Raw genomic sequence first — 27,729 nt, 5'->3', positions numbered from 1 at the left:
CTAACTGCATCGCTGCGATGCTACACTGAGGAAAATAAATAGAAATAGGACATGGCTCTATTTTCCAGCTGCAAGCAGCTACGCATGTCAAAGCATGGTGCATTTCACCTGCCAATGTGTGCACGCAGGGTGACGAAAACAGCTGATGCCCACACGTTGACGTTAGAATATAATGATCAGGTTTGAGGCATGTTGAGATGCTTGTCAGTTAATTAGCATGTGCCACCTCTGTCTATGTTCAGCACTCGCCTACAGGCTGTGAAGCTTGAACCGCTGATCCCGTTTTGGGATATTGTGAATTTCTTCATTTCATTGACGAAGCAGTATTGCTCTTTCTGCAAATGTCGCCTCTATACTTTGCTGGTTGGATGATTCAACCCATATAATGTGGAGTAGGATTTATGACGGCTCTTCTACCAGGCCCCGTGTGTTGGAGATTCACTTCATTGAATGAACCTCTTAAGTAACAGGATACTATAAACATAGCATGTGAGAGACGTGACCTTTTTTACAAACACGAAAGGATTTTTAATAGGTGATGTTGATCTTTTCAGGGTGTAGATTGTACACACACACACACACACACACACACACACACACACACACACACACACACACACACACAGTGTCTGTCAGGCTTTGTAAGACCATGAAAGCTTAGACGTTTAAAAAAAATATATAAACAGTATCTTTCGTTTTTGTCATAAAATACAGCACCCAGATTACTCGGGGAGCCTCTCACCCCGAGCAGCGAGCTGGCCCCTTCCTCCCTGACTCAACGGCACCAGCCACAGAGTTTTAGTGATCTTAAGTCTAGCGAGCTAATGGGCAAAGTAGGCTATTTGTGTCCAGACAGGAGAATCTAGCAGAGCTTCCAACTCAGACGACGCCGATTACCGTGTCAGCAAGAGGCGGAGGCAGAGCGACGGGCAGCACGACAAAATAAGAAGAAAAGAGAAAATACAGGCAGAGGGCAGGTTGTCTGTAAATACAGACTTCTGTGGTGTCATACCTGAGGATTACTTTTGTATGATATACATCGTTTGTTAGGAAAATACCACGCATTGTGCCTTTTTTAAATTGATAATTAAAAAGGGACTGCTTCAGTTTCAGTTAGTTAATGTAATATCAAAAGCAAACATATGTTACTGTATAGATACAGACAAACAAGGTTATCAAATATGTAAAAAAAAAACAGATTTAAACCAAATGAAAAACTCCAACACCATGTTGGTGGACATAAGAATAATCCATATACATGTGCCACAAAAAAACAAAACTATTTATGTTTTTAGTTCAATTCATGATTGTAGTCATTATACTTCATCTATATCGACTAAAATTCACAAACTAAAATGAATAACATGTGCTCTCTAAATGTAACAAATGTCTCAAACATTTTTAATGATTTTTTTATTAACACGTAGGCTACTCGTACATAATTATTTTTAATAAGTTTAATTGGTTAATTATGGGATTTTTCAAAGTGAGTGTTATTTGTTTGAGCACACAAGATTGCATCATTATTCCTACTGTAAGCAATGATCCAGTAGTGTCACTAACCTTAAACATAAATGATGTTTAGCTATAGTCACTAATCGGGGAAAACATCAACAACGATCAACCGTCAATTTTCTGGATATCACAAACATGGCTCCTTTACGTGTATCGCATGCCAGATCAGCTCTTTTCACTGATGTGACAGAGAAGAGAACAGACATGTAGATTGTTGTTTTTCTTTTTTTTCCTCTTAAGGACATGAAAAGAATGGCTGAGTGAAGCGTCCAGGCTGATCAAGGGACACGGGGAGGGGCGGTGTGGGAGTCGGTCCTGCTCCCGCTGCACTTGCATGCATTACCGCTCATTCACTGTCTGCCACCTTCCCTTATTCTGTCACTCTCTGTCTCTTTTCCTTCCTCCCACACACTCTTTTCATCCTCAACCTACTTTCTCGGTGGCGGTGGTGGTGGTGGTGGTGGTGGTGGTGGGTGTCGCTCGCTATACGACACGGAGCTTAGTGCGAGAAACACAAAGCAAAACTGGGACAGATTCTCCACGCTGCACAGATCCCTCTGCACCCTTTCTCGAGTCCACTGTGCCGCTCGCTCATTCTGCACCTCAAGTTTGTGCCCCCACATCAGCTCAGTCAGCCTTTGTAAACTCACACATGCACATATTAGCCCCGGGTTCATGAACTTCACAACTATAACTTCCTATAAAGCAAGATGTCTGTAACCTCCATTAATACAAAACCTCTCTTAAAAAGCACTGCACATTTTATGCAAAACATTATACAAAATCACAGTCTGTTTTGAATGCAGTAATGTGATAGTATAGCACACATATAGGAAGAGAAAGCTAAACATGACAAAGAAAGCCCACAGACTGGTAGTCAATGTCATGCTGCTGTTTTGACTTATTTCCATTAGCCTGAAGAAAACACTGTTTCATTTAGAATATGGTTCTGTCGCACCAACTTGCTGTACTCTGCTCTCTCTCTTGTCTCTGTCTTTCCCCGGTGAAAGTGATCCTTGTATCCTAGTGAGTGGAATTAACTCATTTTATGTCTGCAACAGTCTGTTGTGTCTCTATACACTAAAGAAGGGGCTGTCTGTGTTTCCTTCAACCACGGATGACAATAGCCACTCTCTTTTCCTCTTACTGTTGTCTCATCAGCTTCATAGATGAGATCAGTTGGTTTTGCTGACAGTTGGATTAATCGACAAAAGAATTAATGATAATTTAGGTTGATTAATTGACTGATTAACTACTTGGTATCAAGTAATTAAACATCCACTGTTTCCAGCTTCTCACAGTGTAACACAATGTAATAACTTTTTATGAGTGGTCAGACCCTCTCTGAAACTGATCAGTTCTGCCCTCTAGTTTCTTCTTCTCGTTGCTGTTGCTCGTCTGGCTTTGTTTACTTTGCTGGTAGAACGAGCTCATAAAGTAATTTAGCCATGCGTTGCGGATCTCTAGATCTAAAGTCCAAACACTATTGGCTTTTTGTGGTTAATTCAGTGACTATTCTATTTAGCTTACATGGTGTAAGATTGTAGTTTAAACACACTTCTTTAATAACATGCACCATGTCAGTGCAAATTCCAAACTATCAGACAGTAGTACGGCATGAATTTCTGTTCTTGTGAATTTTTGGCCAAAGTAATTGGACGTTGTCTAACGAGCAGATGATTTGCTTTTGGTTCCACCTCTGCAGCCTTCCTGTTCTCACCTCAGACTTTTTCCTCAGTTACCATGGTGATGGGGATCCCCACAGTGAAGCGGAAGGTGAAGTCTTATCTGTCAGAGACGCTGCGTTCGCTAATAGACAAGCTGTCTCCAGAGGAGAAACTTGACTGCGTCATTATTGTCTTCGTTGGGGAGGTGAGATCTCATATTTGTACAGCATAGCATAGAGTCATAGCATGATGCTTCTGCACAAAGAAGTAAAGGTGAAAAGGTCTGTGTGTCTAATGTGTTCTTGATTTGTTTCCGCAGACTGACGTGGAATACGTTCACAGCGTGGTTGCTGTCTTGGAGAAAGAGTGAGTACACATCTCTGCTAGCCAACTGGTTAATTGGTAGCTGATTAACAGGCACACTGGGAATATACCTGTACATGATTGCAATTTACCTCCAAGCAGGTGTTAACATGGCATATGTAGCCTTACTGGAAGATATACAAGCACTTTTTTGAGCGCAAATTAAGAACATTTCTACACGCATATTAGTGATTGAGGCCCATCGTGACGGAGTGAGATTGAAGTGTGTGTTTGTGTGTTTCACCATATCAACATGACCATCTTTCTTCAGGTTTTCTACGGAGCTGAGTTCAGGCTTGCTGGAGGTGATCTCCCCGCCGGCCGCCTATTACCCCGAACTCGCCAACCTCAAAGAGACTTTTGGAGACTCCAAAGAGAGAGTCAAGTAAGTCATTCAGGAAGCCAAGACATCTGTTGTTATCTGTATGTTCACATCCAATCAGGATTTAAAAAATGTGATAGAAATCATTATGGTAATCGTGCTGAAAACAGAAATGAACTGCAGGAGAGCTGTGAAGAAGTAGAAGGATGAGTCAGGGGGAAAGTGGGAGGGAGTGAGCAAGCGAGAGCTTTTAGGTCGGCTGCCGAGGTACTTAGTATTCCACAGGCATTTCTCAAAGTCAGATCAGGGTCAGCAGTAGCAGCACCCTCTATCTCTTTCTCTCTGTAGTGCTCCCTCTAATTATCCTCTGTACTTATCTTCTCTTCATAGTCAGCTAACAACTGGCTTGATTAGAAATCTGTTTATGGTGTGTTTTTTGCTTACTACATACAGTACTTACTCTGATAACACCTTTTAGGCCCAGAGGATTATGCGTTGTATGTTTGTCCGTTTCCTCATATTTATGGTGTGTGTGTGTGTGTGTGTGTGTGTGTGTGGGTGTGTGGGTGTGTGGGTGGGTGGGTGGGTGGGTGGGTGGGGGGGTGGGTGTGTGTGTGTGTGTGTCACCTTCAACACCTGCACCCTGGAAGCATCACAAACACCTGCAGCCAGCGGTGAACAGCCATGAGTCAGACTGCAACAAGGGCAGATCATTCAGATCAAACCATTAGTGTGACAGCATCGCTCTATAAATTATTCAAAGGGAGTCTGTTGTTCTGTGTACCTGGGATTACCTGATTTGCACAATTGATTTTTTTGTATGTAAAGCAGTGTGTCTTATGTCTGAGAGGAAAACTTTTCAAATACAGTAAGGTGAGTTGAGTTTTCATTCATGTATAGTTTCATTACACGTGTTGATGACTTCTTCCCTCTTTTTTTTTTTTTTTTTTTTTTAGATGGCGAACCAAGCAGAATCTGGACTATTCCTTCCTCATGATGTATGCTGTGAGCAAAGGAGTTTATTATGTCCAGGTATGTCCTTAAATAGATAAATGATAAAAGGAATGTTTCCATAGCAACTCGCTGGAGCGCATTTATGGAGGGGTTCAGTTACTCATGCGTGTCAGTGTCAGCGTGAAAGCTGTCGGTGTGAAAGCCTGTTACCAGGCAAACACTGGTTTGCTTTTAGTCTGGAGCATGTCATACCAAATTAAAACGTGGCGAGTACTTGAAGCAAATGCGTGTTGTTGCAGTCATTCATCAGCCGGTGTTGTTTCTCATCAGACTGGGGCCAGTTTCACTTATTCTTAGCCTAATCCTCTTAGACTTCTACAGCTCTTATCTGTCCTCTTGGCTAAACTAGGTGTACTATTTGGGAATGTTTATTCAAATGTTTACTCTCAGCAAATTTGAATCGCTGACACCAGCCGTTTGCGGTTTCCGTTTCACTGTGTTGTTAATCGCCCATCTTTAAGCTCTCATTCACGGCGTGTGTCATTTCCATTCTTTGCTCTCACCTGAAGGGAAGAGGTATTGTCTGTCTGACTGCTACTCTAGTTTAGTGTAGCGACATAGAAGTGTGTCTTAGCTCAGTTCGGAGTGTATTCTCTGAGTGAACGTAGAGGCTTGTCATCCTCTCCATCTACATTATTCCTCAACTCTTAAAGGTATTTTCTCCTGTCTATCTGTGCCTCTGTTCCCTCAGCTGGAGGATGACATTGTGGCCAAGCCCAACTACTTTGCCACTATGAAGAACTTTGCCCTGCAGCTCTCGTCAGAGGACTGGATGATCCTGGAGTTCTCTCAGCTGGGCTTCATTGGTACGATACATTAAACATGCGATCAATACTCGGTATCCACCGGGGATCTGTCGAATGCTGCAAGATCTGCAAAGCCAACCAGTGGCCTTGCTTGCTAAACGGTCTCGCAAAAGTGATTATCAACTCATTCTCTTAACTCAGGATTTTCAGATCCGCTCGGCAAAGCATTCACGTGCTGTGAGACTTGTTGGATGTATGATAAACAGTCAATGATGGATCTGCAACAGCCAGTAAAGAAAAGATGGAAATTATATTGATCGGCATAGAAATTGGGTCATTGTAAAGTACTATGATTTGGCAGGGAAAAGCACATCACTACAATATGTAAATGAGGAATGGGTATATTTTTAGTCCAAGCAAAACAATTCTTGTTTTTGTTCAGTGTAATGGTTTAATCGTCTTGTTGTTAATGATACTGAATACCTCTGTGTAGAACCAATGAATCTCTGTAAACCCCCTGATTCTCTCTTTCCTACAGGAAAAATGTTCCAGGCTCCGGACCTGAACCTCATTGTTGAGTTCATTTTCATGTTCTACAAGGAGAAGCCCATCGATTGGCTGCTGGACCATATTCTGTGGGTGAAAGTCTGCAATCCTGAGAAAGATGCGGTATGCACTGTGAATACTGTATAGATATGATTGACCTTGAAAGGGGAATGGGTGTCATCATTCCTCCCTTGTCCTTTTTTTTAAATAAAGAAACACTGCGAGCGGCAGAAGTCCAGCCTACGTGTGCGGTTCAGACCCTCCCTGTTTCAGCACGTGGGACTCCATTCTTCTCTTGCTGGAAAGATCCAAAAACTCACAGTCAGTCTCATGCTCTCACAGTTATTTATTTGCAAAAATAGTGGAGGCTACTTTCTGTGTAGAAATGTTGATTTCCCCTCTGTCGCTGTCTGTAGGACAAGGACTTCCTGAAGCCACTGCTCCATAAGATGCACGTCAACCCTCCAGCTGAGGTCTCCACTTCAGTGAAGGTATCATGCCAGGGTTACAATAAAAATATTAGCTCTGGATCTTTGCTTTACAGTTGGTTATCTACAGTTTCAATCTGCTGTGTTGAGGAATTGTATGCACATATTTAAAAAACCGAGCCAACACAAAGTGACACAAAGTTATTCCTTAAACATTACAATAAATGTTTGTGTTTTTAATCATATGTGAACATGGACATGTGAGCTGCACTGATTATATCTGTGTTGTTGTTCTCGTATTGTATTTATTTATTATTTCTATGTGATATGGACCTATGTGTCTGTTTTAATAAATTACAATATACAAATTAAACAATCATAAAAGCAATAATTAATTAATGTAGTAATAACCCCCAACTTCAAAATCAATCAAGGTGGAACAAAACATGTGTTTTGTGTTACACAGGTGTATCAGGGTCACACGCTGGAGAAGACGTACCTAGGAGAGGACTTCTTCTGGGCCATCACTCCCACTGCAGGAGACTACATCCTCTTCAAATTTGACCGACCTGTTAGCATAGAGAAGTATGTATGAAGGCCTTTATGTGACTGTGACATGTTTGTGTGCATGGCCTCTTATCGCTTGCATTCAAATCATTTGGCGAGCGAGCATATCATTCATATCATCATGATCATAACATCTCCACATACGGGCACATGGAAAAAAATTTCACTTTATGTCCGCCTCTCTCTCTCTCTCTCTCTCTCTCTCTCTCTCTCTCTCTCTCTCTCTCTCTCTCTCTCTCTCTCTCTCTCTTCTCTTCTCTTCTCTTCTCTTCTCTCTCTCTCTCTCTCTCTCTCTCTCTCTCTCTCTCTCTCTCTCTCTCTCTCTCTCTCTCTCTCTCTCTCTCTCTCTCTCTTCCTCTCTTCTCTTCTCTTCTCTTCTCTCTCTCTCTCTCTCTCTCTCTCTGTCTCTTCAGGGATCAGGCTGAGCTAATGAGAGTGCTCTAAAATAAGCATTCTCTGGCCTGCCTCCTACTCTCTGTGGAGCCGGGGTAGAGTGGGAGAAAGATGGTGAATATAAAGAGAGCCGATAGCGAAATTGACGGCCCGGATCAGAGCAGACCTAAAAGGGATGTTAATATTTGGTCACGGGGATATTCATTTTATGGCGATGAATGTATCCGCTGCTCTCGTAAAGATAATGTTCGGTCAGCGAGACAAGTGTGTGAAACTGTCAGTCACTCAGCAAGTAAGTGGCAGTAAATGGGACAAGGCCTGTCTAGTGTTCCACTGTCTGACTCTGGAGTGTTTTGTCTGCTTTTGAATGGCACCAATTACACTGGTTCAGAGTCTTTTGCTATGCTGATGAGACAACATCTCATCAGCAGTTGATCGGGAGATACAAAATGCTTTATGATCCGTCACTGTCTTTGTCTCTGGCTGGCATTCTTCCCCCGTCGCCTACTTTCCTGCTGTTAAACATTTAACACAAGTAAATACGGTACACCAGCGATCTGAATCAAATCATCCTCCATGTAATATACTGAGATCCCTCAGCAGGCTAAAATAGAAGACAAACTGGAATTCATGTTCAGAGCCTGTAGCTATAACCTGAATATGAGATCTGAGAAGAAAACACTTTGAAAGTATATCCCACTGACCGTTAACACCTGATGACAATAGGGGTGTGCGCACTTTTGCAAACCCACTTTTTCATTTCATAAACATAACTTGCCTGACTAACCTACTGCAACACCATTGCATAGTCTCTATCTCACTATGTAATGATGGGCCGTATGCATCTGAGTGGCAGCTACCATGAGGACAAAGTGCAAAGATACTTATCCATGGACGTCAATATTAAAAATGAATGCTTGATTTGGTTGGTAGGTTTCTGTTTCGCAGTGGTAATCAAGAGCACCCGGGGGACAAGATCGAGAACACAACAGTGGAAATACTGCCTGTTTCGGTAGGGAAACACGCACACACACACACACACACACACACACACACACACACACACACACACACACACACACACACACACACACACACAGTCTGTCACCCTTCTGTGGTGTGCTGTGCAAACGGTTTTGATTAAATTCCATTGAGTGGTTGCTCTTAGGGACGTAGCATATTGATTATTGACGGGAATGTGAGCGTGACAGAATTGTTCGCTGTGCCAGAGGCGATACGTTCTGATTCACACTACCAGTCTAGGCATCTGGTCAAATGACAAATCATTAACAATTTCATTTGTCTCATATTTTATTCCACTATCCATCTTTCACTGTGTTTGTATGTTAGGAACCTGGACTGCAGACCAAAGAGAAGTACAAGCGAACTGAAGACCGCTTTTACAGGATCGGTAGGTGGATTTGACTGACTCGCTATGTGTGTGTGCAAGTGCATACAAACACACTGAAAAAGCCTGAGCGGTGTAAAAAAGTGTGTGAAATGTTCTCAATCACTGCCTTTTTCTTTTCCAAATGTTATCTGGAGTTTTCTGCTCTTCCTGCAGATATTTTCTCTGCATTTTTTGTTCGTTTCCTAGCTTTTTTGGAAATGTGATGGTTGAATAAAGTTCATAATCTTCCAGTGAGTCAGTTAATAATTACCCAAGTTAATTATTGACTGTGTATTGTACTATATCTATAAATATGATTTAATAATACCTCACATGTCCTTTGTTTGCTTAAACACACAGGTCAGTTTGAGAAGGGTGTGGCCGAAGGTGCTGTAGATCCTTCTTTCAATCCCATCATAGCACTTCGACTGTCAGTTCTCAAAGACTCAGCAGTGTGGGCCATCCTCAGTGAAGTAAGCCAATCACACACCACGCCTGTTCTTCTCCTGTCCAATCACATGATAAAAACACTTTTTCTCCTTGTTTTCATCCATTAACACATGCGATGCTCTGCTTTCCTCTTGCAGGTACATATCAAACGGATAGCTGGCTGACTGTTCAGGAGCGGGCACATGAATCATGGCCCTTGGGGGACCAGAATCCTCCTAGATTGCTTACACGGGGCCTCTGGCACCCAGCAACCAGCAGTGAAGTCATGAGAGCCCGCTAGAGTTGCTTGTCTGAGGAACGCCACCTCTCTGTCCCCGCTGTTCCTAATGTACTTTGTTGCTTCTCATCGATCGATTTCTCCATTTCTTTCTGCATCCCCCCCCCCCCCCCCCCCCCCCCTCACTCTTGTGCGCTTAATCATTTGTGAGAATGTGAATACTACTGTCCTAAAGAACAACCGTGGAGTGTGTGTGAAGACATCTGTTCCCAGCTCCGGCTCTCAAAGTGACTGTGCTGTTCAGCAGCTTTGAACACAATCGGACAACGCTTGGACGAACGAGGACAAATCATCACATCTGGGGAGGACCAGTCACCTGGCCCACTGGTGTAGATGCTGCCAAATCCTCCGCCTGTTACTCAATGCTGCCACCTTCGGGCCAGCTGGGGCATTGCACTGTCACTAGCGCCCCAGCAGAAGCCCACGATGATCAAGTATGTTGTGATCACTAACGGCCAGTTGCTCTCTGTTCTCGACAGAGATGGAGCTCTAGATCAACACCAGCCCGAACGACAACGTTTCCCTCACTCCCAGAGTATTGTCAGCAGCCACACTCAAATACTCCGCTTGTCCTGAAAAACAAAACTCAGGATGAGCTCACTGTTCCAAAACCCTGCCTGTAGCCGGTCCGTAAACAACTTTGACCCTACTGTAGGCCAGATTTCATGGTAACCACCCCAATCCATCAAGAAAAGTACCATGACACTATATCTGTCTCACCTCCTGTCTGACAGGCTGTGTATGACCTCGGTGTCCATTTATAGTAAATCAATCAGACATTGCCTTGGCGTCATTTTCCTGAAGGGATATATTGTTATATTGATATATTATTACAGCTTTGACGATCTATGAAGGTGACTTAATTTATTTGAAATAAATCTTTAATTTGTACAAGAGGTAAAATATATTTTTATTCTATTAAGAGATGTTTATGGTAGTTCAGAGTCTGTTTTATTTGTGTACTTTTTTTCCTTTTTTTTCAAAAATCGCTATTGTACATTTTCTTTTCATTCTTACGACTACTTGCGAAGTTGCTTTTGTCTGCTGGTGCAAGTAGTTCAGTCTGTACCAGTTTCTTTTCACTTGAAGCGTAACGTTACAACTAAAACGATTTACTTTGACTTCTTGAAGTCTGAATGGTAGGAGAGTTGTGAATAGACTCTCTTGAAGAAGTTGTGGGTCAAAATTGGAAAAAATGTGCCTTATATCCAGGTCCCTTGAAATTGTCTCAGCAACATTATTCCAATCTCTCACGCTTGCCTACGCTTGCTGGATATACTAATATTTTTTAAATAACACACACTGTCCAATTAGTGATTGGGTGTTAAGAACAATATTTCTGTGTTGCGCCAAGTGAAAGTGATAAAAAGAGAGTGGGGTTTTTGTACCAGATTACCATCTGAAACGGCATGATTTGCACTGCTTTTTCACTGTTTTTGTTATCACCACACACTTCACCATTGTACTTAAATTTTCCATCGCATAGACGATGCTCATTTCACTGACTCTTCCAAATTTACATAACAATCTTTTGTCTAATTGAGTATCTGTTTTGCGATTGGACAAAATATTATGACTACTGATTATTGCAAAGTGTGTCTTTTTGTTGTATGATTTGGCCTCTGTAATGTAGTACTTTCACTGATTGCAAATATTTAAATAAGCAATGAGCATTATCTGTCTTTCTTTCCCTCACTCTCTCTCTCTCCTGCCTCATTTAATAGTTTATTGAAATTCACTTGACATGTTTAGTGTGCGTGTGGCCAATGTTTTGAGTGGAAGCCATTTCAATGAAACTTTACTCATTTTGCATCTTAGTGGTTTATTCAAGGGGGGTAGTGAAGTGCCTTTTGGTGGAATAGATTTGTTTGCTTATGTTGTTCACATGCATGATCATTATTTGTAGTTCATAACCAATGTTTTTGGTCAGAGCAGGCTCCTCCACCCCCCTGATCAAAACCAGCCATGCTAGAGCTGTAGTCAAGAAAACTGATTTTCAGATGAACGCTTGATCGACGCCTCTTCATCAGATTTGTTTTTTTTTTTAATTGGGAGAAGATGAGAGCAAGCCACCTAAATGGTGGAACATGTTTTAAGAAGGGGAAAGACATTTCCAGTACTGCTAACAGGATCGGCTTCTCCCTCTTGTTCTGTATCCACATACAGACAGGAAGTGAATGCATGAAAACAGCATGAACAGTCATGAATCTCCCTCTGATTCCCCCTACTGTATTCGGTGGAAGTGGACTAGGGACAATAAAAAAAGAAAGGAACTCTTCCCTTGATCGACAACCTCATACACCTATCAGTTCATGTGCCTTCATCGTGTACATGTGTATGTCTGACGCTGATGTTTTTGAAATAATTTTTCATGGACACTTTGAAATAAATGATAAAAGTTGTTGGAAGTCATAGCCATTTTCTGTGTTGTGATTTTGTTCTACTTGCATTACTCATGCCATTTGCATCACCAGGTTTTATTTCGGAACATTTGTAAAGTAAATCTATTGAGAACATGACCAGAAGATCTATTCGACGTAGTTTTGTTGTACTTTTCACAATTAGATGTTTTGTCGACATAAAAAAAACTACAAACCTACCCAGCATGCACTTCTCTGTGCTGATTTTTTTCCGTTTTCCCATCATGCAGTTTGAGAAAAATGGCGACTGAAAGCTTTCATAACATTGGTGCCACCGTTAACTAGCGCATTCTTGCGCTTCTGAATTTATGAATAAGTGAACATTGGTGTTAGTGGATTCTGCACGATGCCGAAATATTACGAGGACAAAGAGGAAGACACCAGAGCTTGCGCCGGCATCAGAGAGGACTTCAAGGCGTGTCTCCTTCAGCACGACTGCGTGGTAAAGGTAAGCGAACGTCCTCTGGTCGTAACATGAGTAATATGTAATAAGTACATTTTTGAAACGGTCCGTTGTTGGACCATACTAATGTTAACATTAGTCTACACACGCCTGGGGTTGAACAGGCACCTTTAACCCACCTAAATTGAACCGTAACCCCAACCAGTCACCTCTGTAACAAACCGGAACTGAACGCAACGCTGAACTCCAGTGTAGAAACTGACCATTTAATATCGACTTGTAAATGTGAACAATTGTTAAACGAATTGATGTGAGACGCGGTTCAATTCGGTGTCAACGTTACTCCTTACAAAATACGTATATTGCTTCGGTTGCTAATTAACAAGCTAACGCAATGCTGGTAACCATAACTACTTAAGATAACTAGGTTACAGTAAGCTAAGCTACTGCAACATCTCACACCATAAGAAAGCATCAGATTCATTACAGGTTTAGATTTACATGTTCAGTGTTAAACCTTTTTTTAACGGATGTCAGTCTGACTTAACATTATATTTCAGGTTCTAATATATTTGTAGGAGAGGATGCACATTTTGCTCATGGGAAGTGCCCAGTGTATTGTAACTGGTTTCTTAATTTGTCAGGAGGGGAAGCTGCCCAGTGAGTGTTTGAAGGAAGGCCACTGCAAAGCCCTGCAAACATCCTTCTTTGAGTGCAAAAGGTCAATGGTGAGTCAGCGGTAATTACATAGCACTTTTGAAAACATTTGTGCAACAAGGAACCGGTGCAAGGTGGAGGAGTAAAGAGTTCAGGGAATGTTTTATCTTCCTCTTTCCATTTGTGTCTTGTAAGCTGTGTTTTCCCATGGTGACCCAAAGCACAACGAAACAGATATTATATTAAAAACAAATGCCTGATGAAGTTTACATTAAATTCTGTCTTAGACAAAGATAACTCGACTCCTGTTTTAAGCTGACCAATGTCTGTCCTCTTTTGACAGCTGGACACAAGGTCGAGATTCCGAGGAAGGAAAGGATATTGAGGAACCGTCTGATGCAGCCGCGTGGTAGAGTGAATGCTGGATGAGCAAGTGTTAACACATCTAATGATTCAAATCATTCATCAGTGCTGCTCACAACCTCATCTGAAGCGCATGTTTCAAGAAAGTGGGGCGCAAAGGACTACCAAATGTTAAAAGAACAATGTACGCAAAAGGATTACCAACTCTGCAGCAACATGTAGTGAAAAACCGTGGAGCTGGCGTGTGTGTGTGTTATGAGAAACTTTTTTTAATTTAATGAATAAAATGTAAAGAAAGTTTATTACAATTGTAATAAAGTGCTGCCATTAAACCCACATCTAACTGAAACACATGATTTCTAGTGTTAAAAACTGTTTTTATGATGATATAGCATTAACATTACATCATACATAGCTTCTTCTACAACTCAACAGAAAACTGGCTGCTCACCGATGCTCGATTAATGTGTTCAGAGCTGTTATTTTAAAGCGGCCATCATCATCTGCTTGAACTTCTCCATGTCCACCTTCTTCATGATGTAAGCCTTGTGAGCCTTCTTCAGAAAGCCCACAGTGTCCATGATCATCATGCCTCTGGTGTGCGTGCCCGTCAGCTCTACGCTGACTGGATAATGGTCGCTTTCTATGATGAACGAGTCGTCCGCGGCGGCGGCCATGGCATACGAGTCGCAGGAGACAAAACCTGTGCCGGCGACAAACTCCTTCTGGAGGCGCTCGCTCTGTGACGCCTCGATGCTGTGCTGGAACACCCGCGCCATGAAGCGAGCTTTGTCGGTGTCCTGCGCCAACCAGGCATCACAAAACTCCTGTCAACACCAGGAAAGATGTAAACAGCAGGATTGTGTCTCCGATGAATACATTGACGCATTAACTTATTAAAAAGGGTTATGTGCTGTAATTAGTCTGAGGAATGAATATGTTACAATGTGTAAAAAGCCTTGCCCAGGATAGCTTGCTGTAGCAGGTGAACTCCCAGCAGGCCAAGTAGGTGGGACACTGGTAGTCGTTCAGTACGATGTACGCAGCTTCTGGATCAGCAGTGAAATTGAACTCGCCACACACCGTAGTGTTTCCTCGAGCTGAAGGAGCAAACCACAGAAAGACATGATTACACACTGAACGCCACCATTACAGGATGTGGACAGAATAATGAGAACACTTAGACAAGGATTTAAATTCTGAAGTTGTTTGATTCAAATTACAAACACTGGGGTCACACTTAGGGCTGCAGCTAACAACTGTTCTCCTTTTCGGAGAATCGTATCATATCTCGATTAATTGTCTCATGTTTTTGTCAGGATAATAGCAGAAACTTATGGAAAATATTGACTTGCTTGTTTTGCCTGACCAACAGTCCAAAACCCCAAAATATTCAGTTTATAAAGCAGAAAATCCTCATATTGGGGAAGTTGCAACACAACAGACATGACAGTCAAGTCAATAAGAGGTGCAATGGTGAAAGAAATGGAAAAGTCCATTTCCCCATATGACACTTTGTCTAACCCTCCAATACTGTGTCACCTTCACCACCTTTTTGGTTCAACTTCACGATTTCACTAACATTCGGTGTTGCCTCCCATGACGTAGAGCCCTCGAAGTTTGCTCGGTAGAGACGGATCCATTCTCACAGCTAGAGCCAGGTTGGTGAGAGGGGCCGTGGCAACCAGAGACACCTGGGGAATGAAGCTAGACTTACAGAACTGAAAGGGATACACACACACACACACACACACACACACACACACACACACACACACACACACACACACACACACACACACACACACACACACACACCTCTGTCTAAAACCTCTCACCTCCCCAGGGTTCTCATTGACAATCCTGATGATGGCCGACACAGCGCCCTCCTTCTGAACCAGGTCCGGACTGGGAGCGTTGGGGTCAGGAGCGTCTCCCAGCCCGTCCTGTCCGTGGAAGTGTCCCGCATCAATGCTGTTCCCGAGGATCGGCTTAGCTGCACCTTTAAACACTGGAATCTGAAAAAAGAAGAGCACAGCAGATGAAACAAACATGTATACTGCTGTTATTACTACACAGCTTACAAACTGTGTTCTGTCCATTTATGCAATGATTTTCCTAGTTATGCCAATTTAAACTACAAGATACGATGATACAAATTATCAGACATTTTAACCGTTTATCCCATTGTAGCTAATTTAGCAAATTATACAGCTACATTGGATGTTAAATGATTCTACCATTTACTTCAATTTGGTTGATGTTATTGATCTATAAACAGTTGATTAATTTCATTTTCAAAAGATTAACTATGTCAATACTGTGTATATTTATATACGACAATTATATAATGAAATTTATATACATAAATAAAAATATGAATTTCCTAAATTTTAAAGACACACTAATTTTATGGTTGATGCGCCGACTTTCTAATTCAACATTTTGCAAAAAAAATCTAGTATGCTATGCTCAAATACACTGTTTAACAAATCTGGACTATATGACGTTCTGCTTTTCTGAAGTACTTTTTAGGAACATTTAATACCTTAAACTAGATACAGCGGTTGACAGCAGAGACATGGGGAACATGAAAAAAAGTGTTCTATCTATATTAGTAGGCACTGGTATGATGGGATTGATGACTGTCTTGTCGATTAATGGCAAATCTAATTAACAGACTTTTCCATTGAGTGAGACAAAGCGCTTTATGTGTAAAACTGTAAATTATAAGCAGTGGTTTTATTTAATATAATCACAAAAATAAAATTTTGTCAAATGTTTGGTTTTATTCCCTTTTTCAGAGCACCTAACCAAAACCACAGCACACTTCCCATTTTCCCCAAACATTTCGTTTTGGTATTAAAATGCAGTAGTCTAATATTGATATCTACTCACTATACTTTTCTATTCAAGCTATCTGAGCTCAAACCGGTCGTCCAGTTCCTGCCCCAATGTCATGCGGCTTGACAAACAACAACTCATTGTTGGCACACATGATGCCAGTGATTTCCTCGGCCTTGCTGCGCTCACAAACACATTGATGATGGTCAATAAAAAAAAAAGACAATACTCACCAGTAAATCATGTCAGGATCATAAAATATCTACACTGTATGGAAAACAACAGTAACCTCCTGCACCCACCCACCTCAAGTTTACTGCAGGCTTGCAGCACTCGCAGTGTGTTCTTACACACATTCTCCACCGTGGTGTTTCCATGCACACAGGTGATGCCCAGGAGCTCCACGTTGGGGGCGGCCAGCGCCAACATGATGGCCTGAGCATCGTCCACCCCACAGTCTACATCCACCAGCAGCTTCTTACTCATCGTGGACCCTGAGGAGCAAAGACTACAGTCCAATAAGAACAAAACACTACTGAGAGCAACTGTTACTCAGACACTTTAGTTTGTGTCGTACTCCTCGAGTAAGCTGGACACAACATTTACCCTAGATCAGGGTTATAGAGACCTGTGGTGAGCTCTGCTGGTTGTTTAATTCACACCTACTTGTAGCTGAGTGTGAACAAGATGAACTGCAGTGTTTGAAGACCCTCTCTCTCACAGAGCGGAACCAATGACGGTCAGCTGCAAACAACCTTTGAGCAGCAAGAGAATCTGATTGGAGAGCGGGCTGAGTGGGAGTTATGCAACAGGAAGCAAAAAGTAATAATAACTAAGCTTCTTGTTAATCAATGTCTATTAACAGATGGGGAATAAACACACCACTTGTTGCAAGTGTCCCATGCAAAACACATTCAAATTGTATTAATACAAAGAAGTATATTTACAGTGAAAGGTGAAGATCCTTAACTTTAGCAAAATGAGTAATACCAAAAATACTCCATAAGTTGTCACAATCCTGATTTTAAATCAAGGTTTCATTTCTGTAATTTCTGCATTCACGAACATGCAAATGTCTTCCACGAGTTCTTTAATCTGTTTGGTCGACAGAGGCACACAACAAGCTAACATGACAGCTGTTAGAGAGAAATATGAAGACGTTGCAAGTATCGGTGTCTGTGTGAAGTGTCTCAAAAATCTTTTCAGTTTTTAGGTCACATGTGTAAAAGAGCAGTCTCGTCTCACCTCCACGCAGAGCCGCTGAAAACGTGGGATGTTGTTGCAACACATCGGACTAAAGTCTCCGCCATGCAGTCAGATGGAGCCCTGAGAGGACGATTAGCGAGCTCTCACTCTGCCGTAATTTCTGCGCACCAAAAAAACTGCACCGAGAAGCAGTACAGCGCAAAGCAGCACCTGTTCACATTTCGGTGTTATGGTGAAAACTCACGTGTTAACACAAAGCTTGAGGAGGAGTACAAATACGTGTCCGGTGAAACCGTCCCGTCACTGCTTTCTAAACGGGTTCTAAACTGTAGTGGTTTAGATCAACACGCGCATGCGTGGGTGAATGTACACATGTCCAGTTTGGGTCATTGGGACATTGTTTGTATACTGAAGTGATTATCTATTAAAACGAGACAATCTATGGCAATGACGTCATTTCCGTGAATAGCCTTAAAGGGAAACAGGTTTTTTCGTGCGACTCCGTAACAGATTTTTTTTTCAACTTGAGTAAATTTACAACCTTAGGTTTCTTTTTTTTTCCATGATGATTTATTTGTAAATAATCAAAATAATGATGGCTAAATTGCAAGTATCTGCTTCAGTTTCACGGTCCCGGTGTTGTGCATATTCCATTTTTGCGTGAGACTACTGTAGATTTTAAAAGTCTGTGACAGTTGCCTACCTTGCTCGTTAGGTAATGAAGCCTTAATCAGAAGCTCATTTTAAGAGAGAAAACTAAAAGTGGGGATCCTAATGGAATACAAATCACTGTGGAGGGACCGTGCACGGTCTGTGCACGAAGTATAATTCATTTGCCATTGGTCACGTTGTAAAATGGAACAATGTCAGTTTAGGGGTACTTCCTAATCCCATTGGTCTACTTGTGTTCATGTAAATGTCTTCTGCTACGTGTGAGTTCGTTGTTCTCTAGCCGATGCTGCCTAAATGCGGTTAACGCTTTGTCTGTTATTGTCGCATTGAATGAACACGTGCAATGCAATTCCGCACCAAAACATCAGCTTGTTCCGTTATCCAACTTTAATAATGAACATCGAGTAAAGGAAGTAGAGTCGGAAACAGACAGCTCGCCTTCAAAGTAAAAGTTACGCGTTTTCGACCGCGTCTGCTCCAGCGATCAATTTGAGAGCTAAATCAAATACATGAACAAATATTATAAATAGTGAAGATAATATATGATTGTGATAAAGTCATATTTCTGTCACTTTCCCACAATTGAACGTGAATAAACTGCATAAACACTGAATTATTTGTAATGATTCATTATGTCATTCATTTATTTATGTAAATAAAAGTTTCTTAAGCTATTTGGGTGAATGTTTCAGGCTATAGTGTTGAGATGTGTGATGAGTGACACGGATATGAAAAGCTAGTTTAACCGTCTTTCCTTTACAAGCAGGGACATTATTTATCTCTCTTTATTTGAGAAAAGGTCATATTTGTGTTGTCAAATTTCACTATGACCCTGAAATTCTGTCTCTTGTATTATCATATACTGAATCCTAGCAAAACTACAGAGCAGAATCACACTCTTTCTGATTGAACCAATCAATGGACTGTCTGAAACAATGGATATCCACGGCTCCAAATGGGCCCCAAAAAAGAATTGCCGCACACTACGCGCGCAAACATGCCGCTCCCCTTGGTGCTAAGCCGCCCCTTTCTTTGAATTCTAGAAATGCTCCTGGGCACAGCTCGTTGCTGCCTCACCTCGCGTGTCTCCTCTCTGTTTGAACAGGACTAATTCAGCGATTTTGATTATAAAAATGCTTGAAATCATACAGAAATTACATGTATAGCACAGATCAGGAGAGAAATATTAATAATTATTTGATCATTATTTGTTTTTTACTTTTCATGACAGGTGAGGCTCTGCCTGCCTCCCCTGATGCACATCCCTGAGCCGCGCCCCCCTCCGGTATTATCCAGTGTTAATTACATATAATATAGAATAGTTCAAATCAAGATTGATTTTAATCAGAAAGATATAATCAGATTTGATTGAGATGCTTAATAAAACAAAAGAACTCACCACACTCTTCTTCATTGCCTTGCACAAACAAGGAAAAGGATACAAAAAAAATAGCAAAGGCACTGAATGTTCCTAGACATACCATTAGAAGCATAGTTCTCAAGTTTATCGTTAAAGGAACACTGGCTACACAACCTGGACGTGGCAGAAAGAAGAAGCTATCAACAGCTACCACCAGATTTCTGAGCAGGCAGGTGGCCAAAAACCCTCGAGAGACTGAAAAAGACCTGCAGCAAGACTTGGTGGCAGCAGACACTGAGGTTTCAGTTTCCACAGTAAGGCGCATACTAAACGCTGAAGGTCTCCATGCCCGAACTCCGAGATGTACACCACTACTGACCCAAAAGTACAAAAAAAATGGCGGCTGAAAGCTTTCATAACATTGGTGCCACCGTTAACTAGCGCATTCTTGCGCTTCTGAATTTATGAATAAGTGAACATTGGTGTTAGTGGATTCTGCACGATGCCGAAATATTACGAGGACAAAGAGGAAGACACCAGAGCTTGCGCCGGCATCAGAGAGGACTTCAAGGCGTGTCTCCTTCAGCACGACTGCGTGGTAAAGGTAAGCGAACGTCCTCTGGTCGTAACATGAGTAATATGTAATAAGTACATTTTTGAAACGGTCCGTTGTTGGACCATACTAATGTTAACATTAGTCTACACACGCCTGGGGTTGAACAGGCACCTTTAACCCACCTAAATTGAACCGTAACCCCAACCAGTCACCTCTGTAACAAACCGGAACTGAACGTAACGCTGAACTCCAGTGTAGAAACTGACCATTTAATATCGACTTGTAAATGTGAACAATTGTTAAACGAATTGATGTGAGACGCGGTTCAATTCGGTGTCAACGTTACTCCTTACAAAATACGTATATTGCTTCGGTTGCTAATTAACAAGCTAACGCAATGCTGGTAACCATAACTACTTAAGATAACTAGGTTACAGTAAGCTAAGCTACTGCAACATCTCACACCATAAGAAAGCATCAGATTCATTACAGGTTTAGATTTACATGTTCAGTGTTAAACCTTTTTTTAACGGATGTCAGTCTGACTTAACATTATATTTCAGGTTCTAATATATTTGTAGGAGAGGATGCACATTTTGCTCATGGGAAGTGCCCAGTGTATTGTAACTGGTTTCTTAATTTGTCAGGAGGGGAAGCTGCCCAGTGAGTGTTTGAAGGAAGGCCACTGCAAAGCCCTGCAAACATCCTTCTTTGAGTGCAAAAGGTCAATGGTGAGTCAGCGGTAATTACATAGCACTTTTGAAAACATTTGTGCAACAAGGAACCGGTGCAAGGTGGAGGAGTAAAGAGTTCAGGGAATGTTTTATCTTCCTCTTTCCATTTGTGTCTTGTAAGCTGTGTTTTCCCATGGTGACCCAAAGCACAACGAAACAGATATTATATTAAAAACAAATGCCTGATGAAGTTTACATTAAATTCTGTCTTAGACAAAGATAACTCGACTCCTGTTTTAAGCTGACCAATGTCTGTCCTCTTTTGACAGCTGGACACAAGGTCGAGATTCCGAGGAAGGAAAGGATATTGAGGAACCGTCTGATGCAGCCGCGTGGTAGAGTGAATGCTGGATGAGCAAGTGTTAACACATCTAATGATTCAAATCATTCATCAGTGCTGCTCACAACCTCATCTGAAGCGCATGTTTCAAGAAAGTGGGGCGCAAAGGACTACCAAATGTTAAAAGAACAATGTACGCAAAAGGATTACCAACTCTGCAGCAACATGTAGTGAAAAACCGTGGAGCTGGCGTGTGTGTGTGTTATGAGAAACTTTTTTTAATTTAATGAATAAAATGTAAAGAAAGTTTATTACAATTGTAATAAAGTGCTGCCATTAAACCCACATCTGACTGAAACACATGATTTCTAGTGTTAAAAACTGTTTTTATGATGATATAGCATTAACATTACATCATACATAGCTTCTTCTACAACTCAACAGAAAACTGGCTGCTCACCGATGCTCGATTAATGTGTTCAGAGCTGTTATTTTAAAGCGGCCATCATCATCTGCTTGAACTTCTCCATGTCCACCTTCTTCATGATGTAAGCCTTGTGAGCCTTCTTCAGAAAGCCCACAGTGTCCATGATCATCATGCCTCTGGTGTGCGTGCCCGTCAGCTCTACGCTGACTGGATAATGGTCGCTTTCTATGATGAACGAGTCGTCCGCGGCGGCGGCCATGGCATACGAGTCGCAGGAGACAAAACCTGTGCCGGCGACAAACTCCTTCTGGAGGTGCTCGCTCTGTGACGCCTCGATGCTGTGCTGGAACACCCGCGCCATGAAGCGAGCTTTGTCGGTGTCCTGCGCCAACCAGGCATCACAAAACTCCTGTCAACACCAGGAAAGATGTAAACAGCAGGATTGTGTCTCCGATGAATACATTGACGCATTAACTTATTAAAAAGGGTTATGTGCTGTAATTAGTCTGAGGAATGAATATGTTACAATGTGTAAAAAGCCTTGCCCAGGATAGCTTGCTGTAGCAGGTGAACTCCCAGCAGGCCAAGTAGGTGGGACACTGGTAGTCGTTCAGTACGATGTACGCAGCTTCTGGATCAGCAGTGAAATTGAACTCGCCACACACCGTAGTGTTTCCTCGAGCTGAAGGAGCAAACCACAGAAAGACATGATTACACACTGAACGCCACCATTACAGGATGTGGACAGAATAATGAGAACACTTAGACAAGGATTTAAATTCTGAAGTTGTTTGATTCAAATTACAAACACTGGGGTCACACTTAGGGCTGCAGCTAACAACTGTTCTCCTTTTCGGAGAATCGTATCGTATCTCGATTAATTGTCTCATGTTTTTGTCAGGATAATAGCAGAAACTTATGGAAAATATTGACTTGCTTGTTTTGCCTGACCAACAGTCCAAAACCCCAAAATATTCAGTTTATAAAGCAGAAAATCCTCATATTGGGGAAGTTGCAACACAACAGACATGACAGTCAAGTCAATAAGAGGTGCAATGGTGAAAGAAATGGAAAAGTCCATTTCCCCATATGACACTTTGTCTAACCCTCCAATACTGTGTCACCTTCACCACCTTTTTGGTTCAACTTCACGATTTCACTAACATTCGGTGTTGCCTCCCATGACGTAGAGCCCTCGAAGTTTGCTCGGTAGAGACGGATCCATTCTCACAGCTAGAGCCAGGTTGGTGAGAGGGGCCGTGGCAACCAGAGACACCTGGGGAATGAAGCTAGACTTACAGAACTGAAAGGGATACACACACACACACACACACACACACACACACACACACACACACACACACACACACACACACACACGCACGCACGCACACACACACACACACACACCTCTGTCTAAAACCTCTCACCTCCCCAGGGTTCTCATTGACAATCCTGATGATGGCCGACACAGCGCCCTCCTTCTGAACCAGGTCCGGACTGGGAGCGTTGGGGTCAGGAGCGTCTCCCAGCCCGTCCTGTCCGTGGAAGTGTCCCGCATCAATGCTGTTCCCGAGGATCGGCTTAGCTGCACCTTTAAACACTGGAATCTGAAAAAAGAAGAGCACAGCAGATGAAACAAACATGTATACTGCTGTTATTACTACACAGCTTACAAACTGTGTTCTGTCCATTTATGCAATGATTTTCCTAGTTATGCCAATTTAAACTACAAGATACGATGATACAAATTATCAGACATTTTAACCGTTTATCCCATTGTAGCTAATTTAGCAAATTATACAGCTACATTGGATGTTAAATGATTCTACCATTTACTTCAATTTGGTTGATGTTATTGATCTATAAACAGTTGATTAATTTCATTTTCAAAAGATTAACTATGTCAATACTGTGTATATTTATATACGACAATTATATAATGAAATTTATATACATAAATAAAAATATGAATTTCCTAAATTTTAAAGACACACTAATTTTATGGTTGATGCGCCGACTTTCTAATTCAACATTTTGCAAAAAAAATCTAGTATGCTATGCTCAAATACACTGTTTAACAAATCTGGACTATATGACGTTCTGCTTTTCTGAAGTACTTTTTAGGAACATTTAATACCTTAAACTAGATACAGCGGTTGACAGCAGAGACATGGGGAACATGAAAAAAAGTGTTCTATCTATATTAGTAGGCACTGGTATGATGGGATTGATGACTGTCTTGTCGATTAATGGCAAATCTAATTAACAGACTTTTCCATTGAGTGAGACAAAGCGCTTTATGTGTAAAACTGTAAATTATAAGCAGTGGTTTTATTTAATATAATCACAAAAATAAAATTTTGTCAAATGTTTGGTTTTATTCCCTTTTTCAGAGCACCTAACCAAAACCAGAGCACACTTCCCATTTTCCCCAAACATTTCGTTTTGGTATTAAAATGCAGTAGTCTAATATTGATATCTACTCACTATACTTTTCTATTCAAGCTATCTGAGCTCAAACCGGTCGTCCAGTTCCTGCCCCAATGTCATGCGGCTTGACAAACAACAACTCATTGTTGGCACACATGATGCCAGTGATTTCCTCGGCCTTGCTGCGCTCACAAACACATTGATGATGGTCAATAAAAAAAAAAGACAATACTCACCAGTAAATCATGTCAGGATCATAAAATATCTACACTGTATGGAAAACAACAGTAACCTCCTGCACCCACCCACCTCAAGTTTACTGCAGGCTTGCAGCACTCGCAGTGTGTTCTTACACACATTCTCCACCGTGGTGTTTCCATGCACACAGGTGATGCCCAGGAGCTCCACGTTGGGGGCGGCCAGCGCCAACATGATGGCCTGAGCATCGTCCACCCCACAGTCTACATCCACCAGCAGCTTCTTACTCATCGTGGACCCTGAGGAGCAAAGACTACAGTCCAATAAGAACAAAACACTACTGAGAGCGACTGTTACTCAGACACTTTAGTTTGTGTCGTACTCCTCGAGTAAGCTGGACACAACATTTACCCTAGATCAGGGTTATAGAGACCTGTGGTGAGCTCTGCTGGTTGTTTAATTCACACCTACTTGTAGCTGAGTGTGAACAAGATGAACTGCAGTGTTTGAAGACCCTCTCTCTCACAGAGCGGAACCAATGACGGTCAGCTGCAAACAACCTTTGAGCAGCAAGAGAATCTGATTGGAGAGCGGGCTGAGTGGGAGTTATGCAACAGGAAGCAAAAAGTAATAATAACTAAGCTTCTTGTTAATCAATGTCTATTAACAGATGGGGAATAAACACACCACTTGTTGCAAGTGTCCCATGCAAAACACATTCAAATTGTATTAATACAAAGAAGTATATTTACAGTGAAAGGTGAAGATCCTTAACTTTAGCAAAATGAGTAATACCAAAAATACTCCATAAGTTGTCACAATCCTGATTTTAAATCAAGGTTTCATTTCTGTAATTTCTGCATTCACGAACATGCAAATGTCTTCCACGAGTTCTTTAATCTGTTTGGTCGACAGAGGCACACAACAAGCTAACATGACAGCTGTTAGAGAGAAATATGAAGACGTTGCAAGTATCGGTGTCTGTGTGAAGTGTCTCAAAAATCTTTTCAGTTTTTAGGTCACATGTGTAAAAGAGCAGTCTCGTCTCACCTCCACGCAGAGCCGCTGAAAACGTGGGATGTTGTTGCAACACATCGGACTAAAGTCTCCGCCATGCAGTCAGATGGAGCCCTGAGAGGACGATTAGCGAGCTCTCACTCTGCCGTAATTTCTGCGCACCAAAAAAACTGCACCGAGAAGCAGTACAGCGCAAAGCAGCACCTGTTCACATTTCGGTGTTATGGTGAAAACTCACGTGTTAACACAAAGCTTGAGGAGGAGTACAAATACGTGTCCGGTGAAACCGTCCCGTCACTGCTTTCTAAACGGGTTCTAAACTGTAGTGGTTTAGATCAACACGCGCATGCGTGGGTGAATGTACACATGTCCAGTTTGGGTCATTGGGACATTGTTTGTATACTGAAGTGATTATCTATTAAAACGAGACAATCTATGGCAATGACGTCATTTCCGTGAATAGCCTTAAAGGGAAACAGGTTTTTTCGTGCGACTCCGTAACAGATTTTTTTTTCAACTTGAGTAAATTTACAACCTTAGGTTTCTTTTTTTTTCCATGATGATTTATTTGTAAATAATCAAAATAATGATGGCTAAATTGCAAGTATCTGCTTCAGTTTCACGGTCCCGGTGTTGTGCATATTCCATTTTTGCGTGAGACTACTGTAGATTTTAAAAGTCTGTGACAGTTGCCTACCTTGCTCGTTAGGTAATGAAGCCTTAATCAGAAGCTCATTTTAAGAGAGAAAACTAAAAGTGGGGATCCTAATGGAATACAAATCACTGTGGAGGGACCGTGCACGGTCTGTGCACGAAGTATAATTCATTTGCCATTGGTCACGTTGTAAAATGGAACAATGTCAGTTTAGGGGTACTTCCTAATCCCATTGGTCTACTTGTGTTCATGTAAATGTCTTCTGCTACGTGTGAGTTCGTTGTTCTCTAGCCGATGCTGCCTAAATGCGGTTAACGATTTGTCTGTTATTGTCGCATTGAATGAACACGTGCAATGCAATTCCGCACCAAAACATCAGCTTGTTCCGTTATCCAACTTTAATAATGAACATCGAGTAAAGGAAGTAGAGAGTCGGAAACAGACAGCTCGCCTTCAAAGTAAAAGTTACGCGTTTTCGACCGCGTCTGCTCCAGCGATCAATTTGAGAGCTAAATCAAATACATGAACAAATATTATAAATAGTGAAGATAATATATGATTGTGATAAAGTCATATTTCTGTCACTTTCCCACAATTGAACGTGAATAAACTCCATAAACACTGAATTATTTGTAATGATTCATTATGTCATTCATTTATTTATGTAAATAAAAGTTTCTTAAGCTATTTGGGTGAATGTTTCAGGCTATAGTGTTGAGATGTGTGATGAGTGACACGGATATGAAAAGCTAGTTTAACCGTCTTTCCTTTACAAGCAGGGACATTATTTATCTCTCTTTATTTGAGAAAAGGTCATATTTGTGTTGTCAAATTTCACTATGACCCTGAAATTCTGTCTCTTGTATAATCATATACTGAATCCTAGCAAAACTACAGAGCAGAATCACACTCTTTCTGATTGAACCAATCAATGGACTGTCTGAAACAATGGATATCCACGGCTCCAAATGGGCCCCAAAAAAGAATTGCCGCACACTACGCGCGCAAACATGCCGCTCCCCTTGGTGCTAAGCCGCCCCTTTCTTTGAATTCTAGAAATGCTCCTGGGCACAGCTCGTTGCTGCCTCACCTCGCGTTTCTCCTCTCTGTTTGAACAGGACTAATTCAGCGATTTTGATTATAAAAATGCTTGAAATCATACAGAAATTACATGTATAGCACAGATCAGGAGAGAAATATTAATAATTATTTGATCATTATTTGTTTTTTACTTTTCATGACAGGTGAGGCTCTGCCTGCCTCCCCTGATGCACATCCCTGAGCCGTGCCCCCCTCCGGTATTATCCAGTGTTAATTACATATAATATAGAATAGTTCAAATCAAGATTGATTTTAATCAGAAAGATATAATCAGATTTGATTGAGATGCTTAATAAAACAAAAGAACTCACCACACTCTTCTTCATTGCCTTGCACAAACAAGGAAAAGGATACAAAAAAAATAGCAAAGGCACTGAATGTTCCTAGAGATACCATTAGAAGCAAAGTTCTCAAGTTTATCGTTAAAGGAACACTGGCTACACAACCTGGACGTGGCAGAAAGAAGAAGCTATCAACGGCTACCACCAGATTTCTGAGCAGGCAGGTGGCCAAAAACCCTCGAGAGACTGAAAAAGACCTGCAGCAAGACTTGGTGGCAGCAGGCACTGAGGTTTCAGTTTCCACAGTAAGGCGCATACTAAACGCTGAAGGTCTCTATGCCCGAACTCCGAGATGTACACCACTACTGACCCAAAAGTACAAGAAAGTTTGGCTCCAAAATGCTCAAAACCATATCAATAAGCCATGGAAGTTTTGAGATTCTG

At 41.6% G+C, this 27,729-nt stretch overlaps 5 protein-coding genes across 7 annotated transcripts in view; 3 read left to right on the top strand and 2 right to left on the bottom strand.

Moving 5' to 3' along the window:
• Window positions 1–12,092, top strand: part of mgat4a (alpha-1,3-mannosyl-glycoprotein 4-beta-N-acetylglucosaminyltransferase A) — a 29,142-nt gene extending 17,050 nt beyond the window's left edge. The window contains exons 4-16 of the mRNA XM_068704994.1: window positions 3,254–3,387; window positions 3,502–3,548; window positions 3,817–3,930; window positions 4,824–4,899; window positions 5,573–5,687; window positions 6,166–6,296; window positions 6,387–6,494; window positions 6,590–6,664; window positions 7,068–7,186; window positions 8,495–8,573; window positions 8,912–8,972; window positions 9,312–9,424; window positions 9,539–12,092. Of these exons, the coding sequence (XP_068561095.1) occupies window positions 3,254–3,387; window positions 3,502–3,548; window positions 3,817–3,930; window positions 4,824–4,899; window positions 5,573–5,687; window positions 6,166–6,296; window positions 6,387–6,494; window positions 6,590–6,664; window positions 7,068–7,186; window positions 8,495–8,573; window positions 8,912–8,972; window positions 9,312–9,424; window positions 9,539–9,565 (1,199 nt within the window). The 3' untranslated portion in view covers window positions 9,566–12,092. The remainder of the gene's footprint in view (window positions 1–3,253; window positions 3,388–3,501; window positions 3,549–3,816; window positions 3,931–4,823; window positions 4,900–5,572; window positions 5,688–6,165; window positions 6,297–6,386; window positions 6,495–6,589; window positions 6,665–7,067; window positions 7,187–8,494; window positions 8,574–8,911; window positions 8,973–9,311; window positions 9,425–9,538) is intronic.
• A 231-nt stretch (window positions 12,093–12,323) lies between these two features.
• On the top strand, window positions 12,324–13,857 carry LOC137868306 (cytochrome c oxidase assembly factor 5). The gene is made up of 3 exons (XM_068704999.1): window positions 12,324–12,546; window positions 13,146–13,229; window positions 13,502–13,857. Exons 1-3 carry the CDS (start codon window positions 12,445–12,447, stop codon window positions 13,541–13,543), a joined length of 228 nt encoding a protein of 75 aa, XP_068561100.1. The 5' UTR covers window positions 12,324–12,444; the 3' UTR covers window positions 13,544–13,857.
• A 17-nt stretch (window positions 13,858–13,874) lies between these two features.
• On the bottom strand, window positions 13,875–18,044 carry LOC137868303 (inosine-uridine preferring nucleoside hydrolase-like). 2 transcript variants are annotated; one of them, XM_068704995.1, is made up of 8 exons: window positions 17,816–18,044; window positions 17,611–17,691; window positions 17,032–17,120; window positions 16,672–16,859; window positions 15,360–15,539; window positions 15,104–15,215; window positions 14,485–14,621; window positions 13,875–14,348 (listed from the first exon to the last, which is right to left on the bottom strand). In XM_068704995.1, exons 2-8 carry the CDS (start codon window positions 17,673–17,675, stop codon window positions 14,001–14,003), a joined length of 1,119 nt encoding a protein of 372 aa, XP_068561096.1. In that variant the 5' UTR covers window positions 17,676–17,691; window positions 17,816–18,044; the 3' UTR covers window positions 13,875–14,000. The 2 variants fall into 2 exon arrangements, with proteins under 2 accessions (XP_068561096.1, XP_068561097.1); XM_068704996.1 differs by lacking the exons at window positions 17,611–17,691; window positions 17,816–18,044 and having other exon boundaries at window positions 16,672–16,873; window positions 17,032–17,122.
• Window positions 18,045–19,807: 1,763 nt separating this feature from the next.
• LOC137868307 (cytochrome c oxidase assembly factor 5) lies at window positions 19,808–21,518 on the top strand. The gene is made up of 3 exons (XM_068705000.1): window positions 19,808–20,207; window positions 20,807–20,890; window positions 21,163–21,518. Exons 1-3 carry the CDS (start codon window positions 20,106–20,108, stop codon window positions 21,202–21,204), a joined length of 228 nt encoding a protein of 75 aa, XP_068561101.1. The 5' UTR covers window positions 19,808–20,105; the 3' UTR covers window positions 21,205–21,518.
• On the bottom strand, window positions 21,465–25,730 carry LOC137868304 (inosine-uridine preferring nucleoside hydrolase-like). 2 transcript variants are annotated; one of them, XM_068704997.1, is made up of 8 exons: window positions 25,487–25,730; window positions 25,282–25,362; window positions 24,703–24,791; window positions 24,343–24,530; window positions 23,031–23,210; window positions 22,765–22,876; window positions 22,146–22,282; window positions 21,465–22,009 (listed from the first exon to the last, which is right to left on the bottom strand). In XM_068704997.1, exons 2-8 carry the CDS (start codon window positions 25,344–25,346, stop codon window positions 21,662–21,664), a joined length of 1,119 nt encoding a protein of 372 aa, XP_068561098.1. In that variant the 5' UTR covers window positions 25,347–25,362; window positions 25,487–25,730; the 3' UTR covers window positions 21,465–21,661. The 2 variants fall into 2 exon arrangements, with proteins under 2 accessions (XP_068561098.1, XP_068561099.1); XM_068704998.1 differs by lacking the exons at window positions 25,282–25,362; window positions 25,487–25,730 and having other exon boundaries at window positions 24,343–24,544; window positions 24,703–24,793.
• Between the last annotated feature and the right edge of the window lie 1,999 nt (window positions 25,731–27,729).

This window comes from Cebidichthys violaceus, unplaced genomic scaffold (genome assembly GCF_023349555.1).
Source record: "Cebidichthys violaceus isolate CVI_PGR_0920_01 unplaced genomic scaffold, fCebVio1.0.p SCAF_11, whole genome shotgun sequence".
In the NCBI taxonomy this organism is placed as follows: Eukaryota; Metazoa; Chordata; class Actinopteri; order Perciformes; family Stichaeidae; genus Cebidichthys; species Cebidichthys violaceus.
The sequence above is the reverse complement of the archived record's forward strand: the minus strand, read 5'-3'. Positions and strand labels throughout refer to the sequence as shown.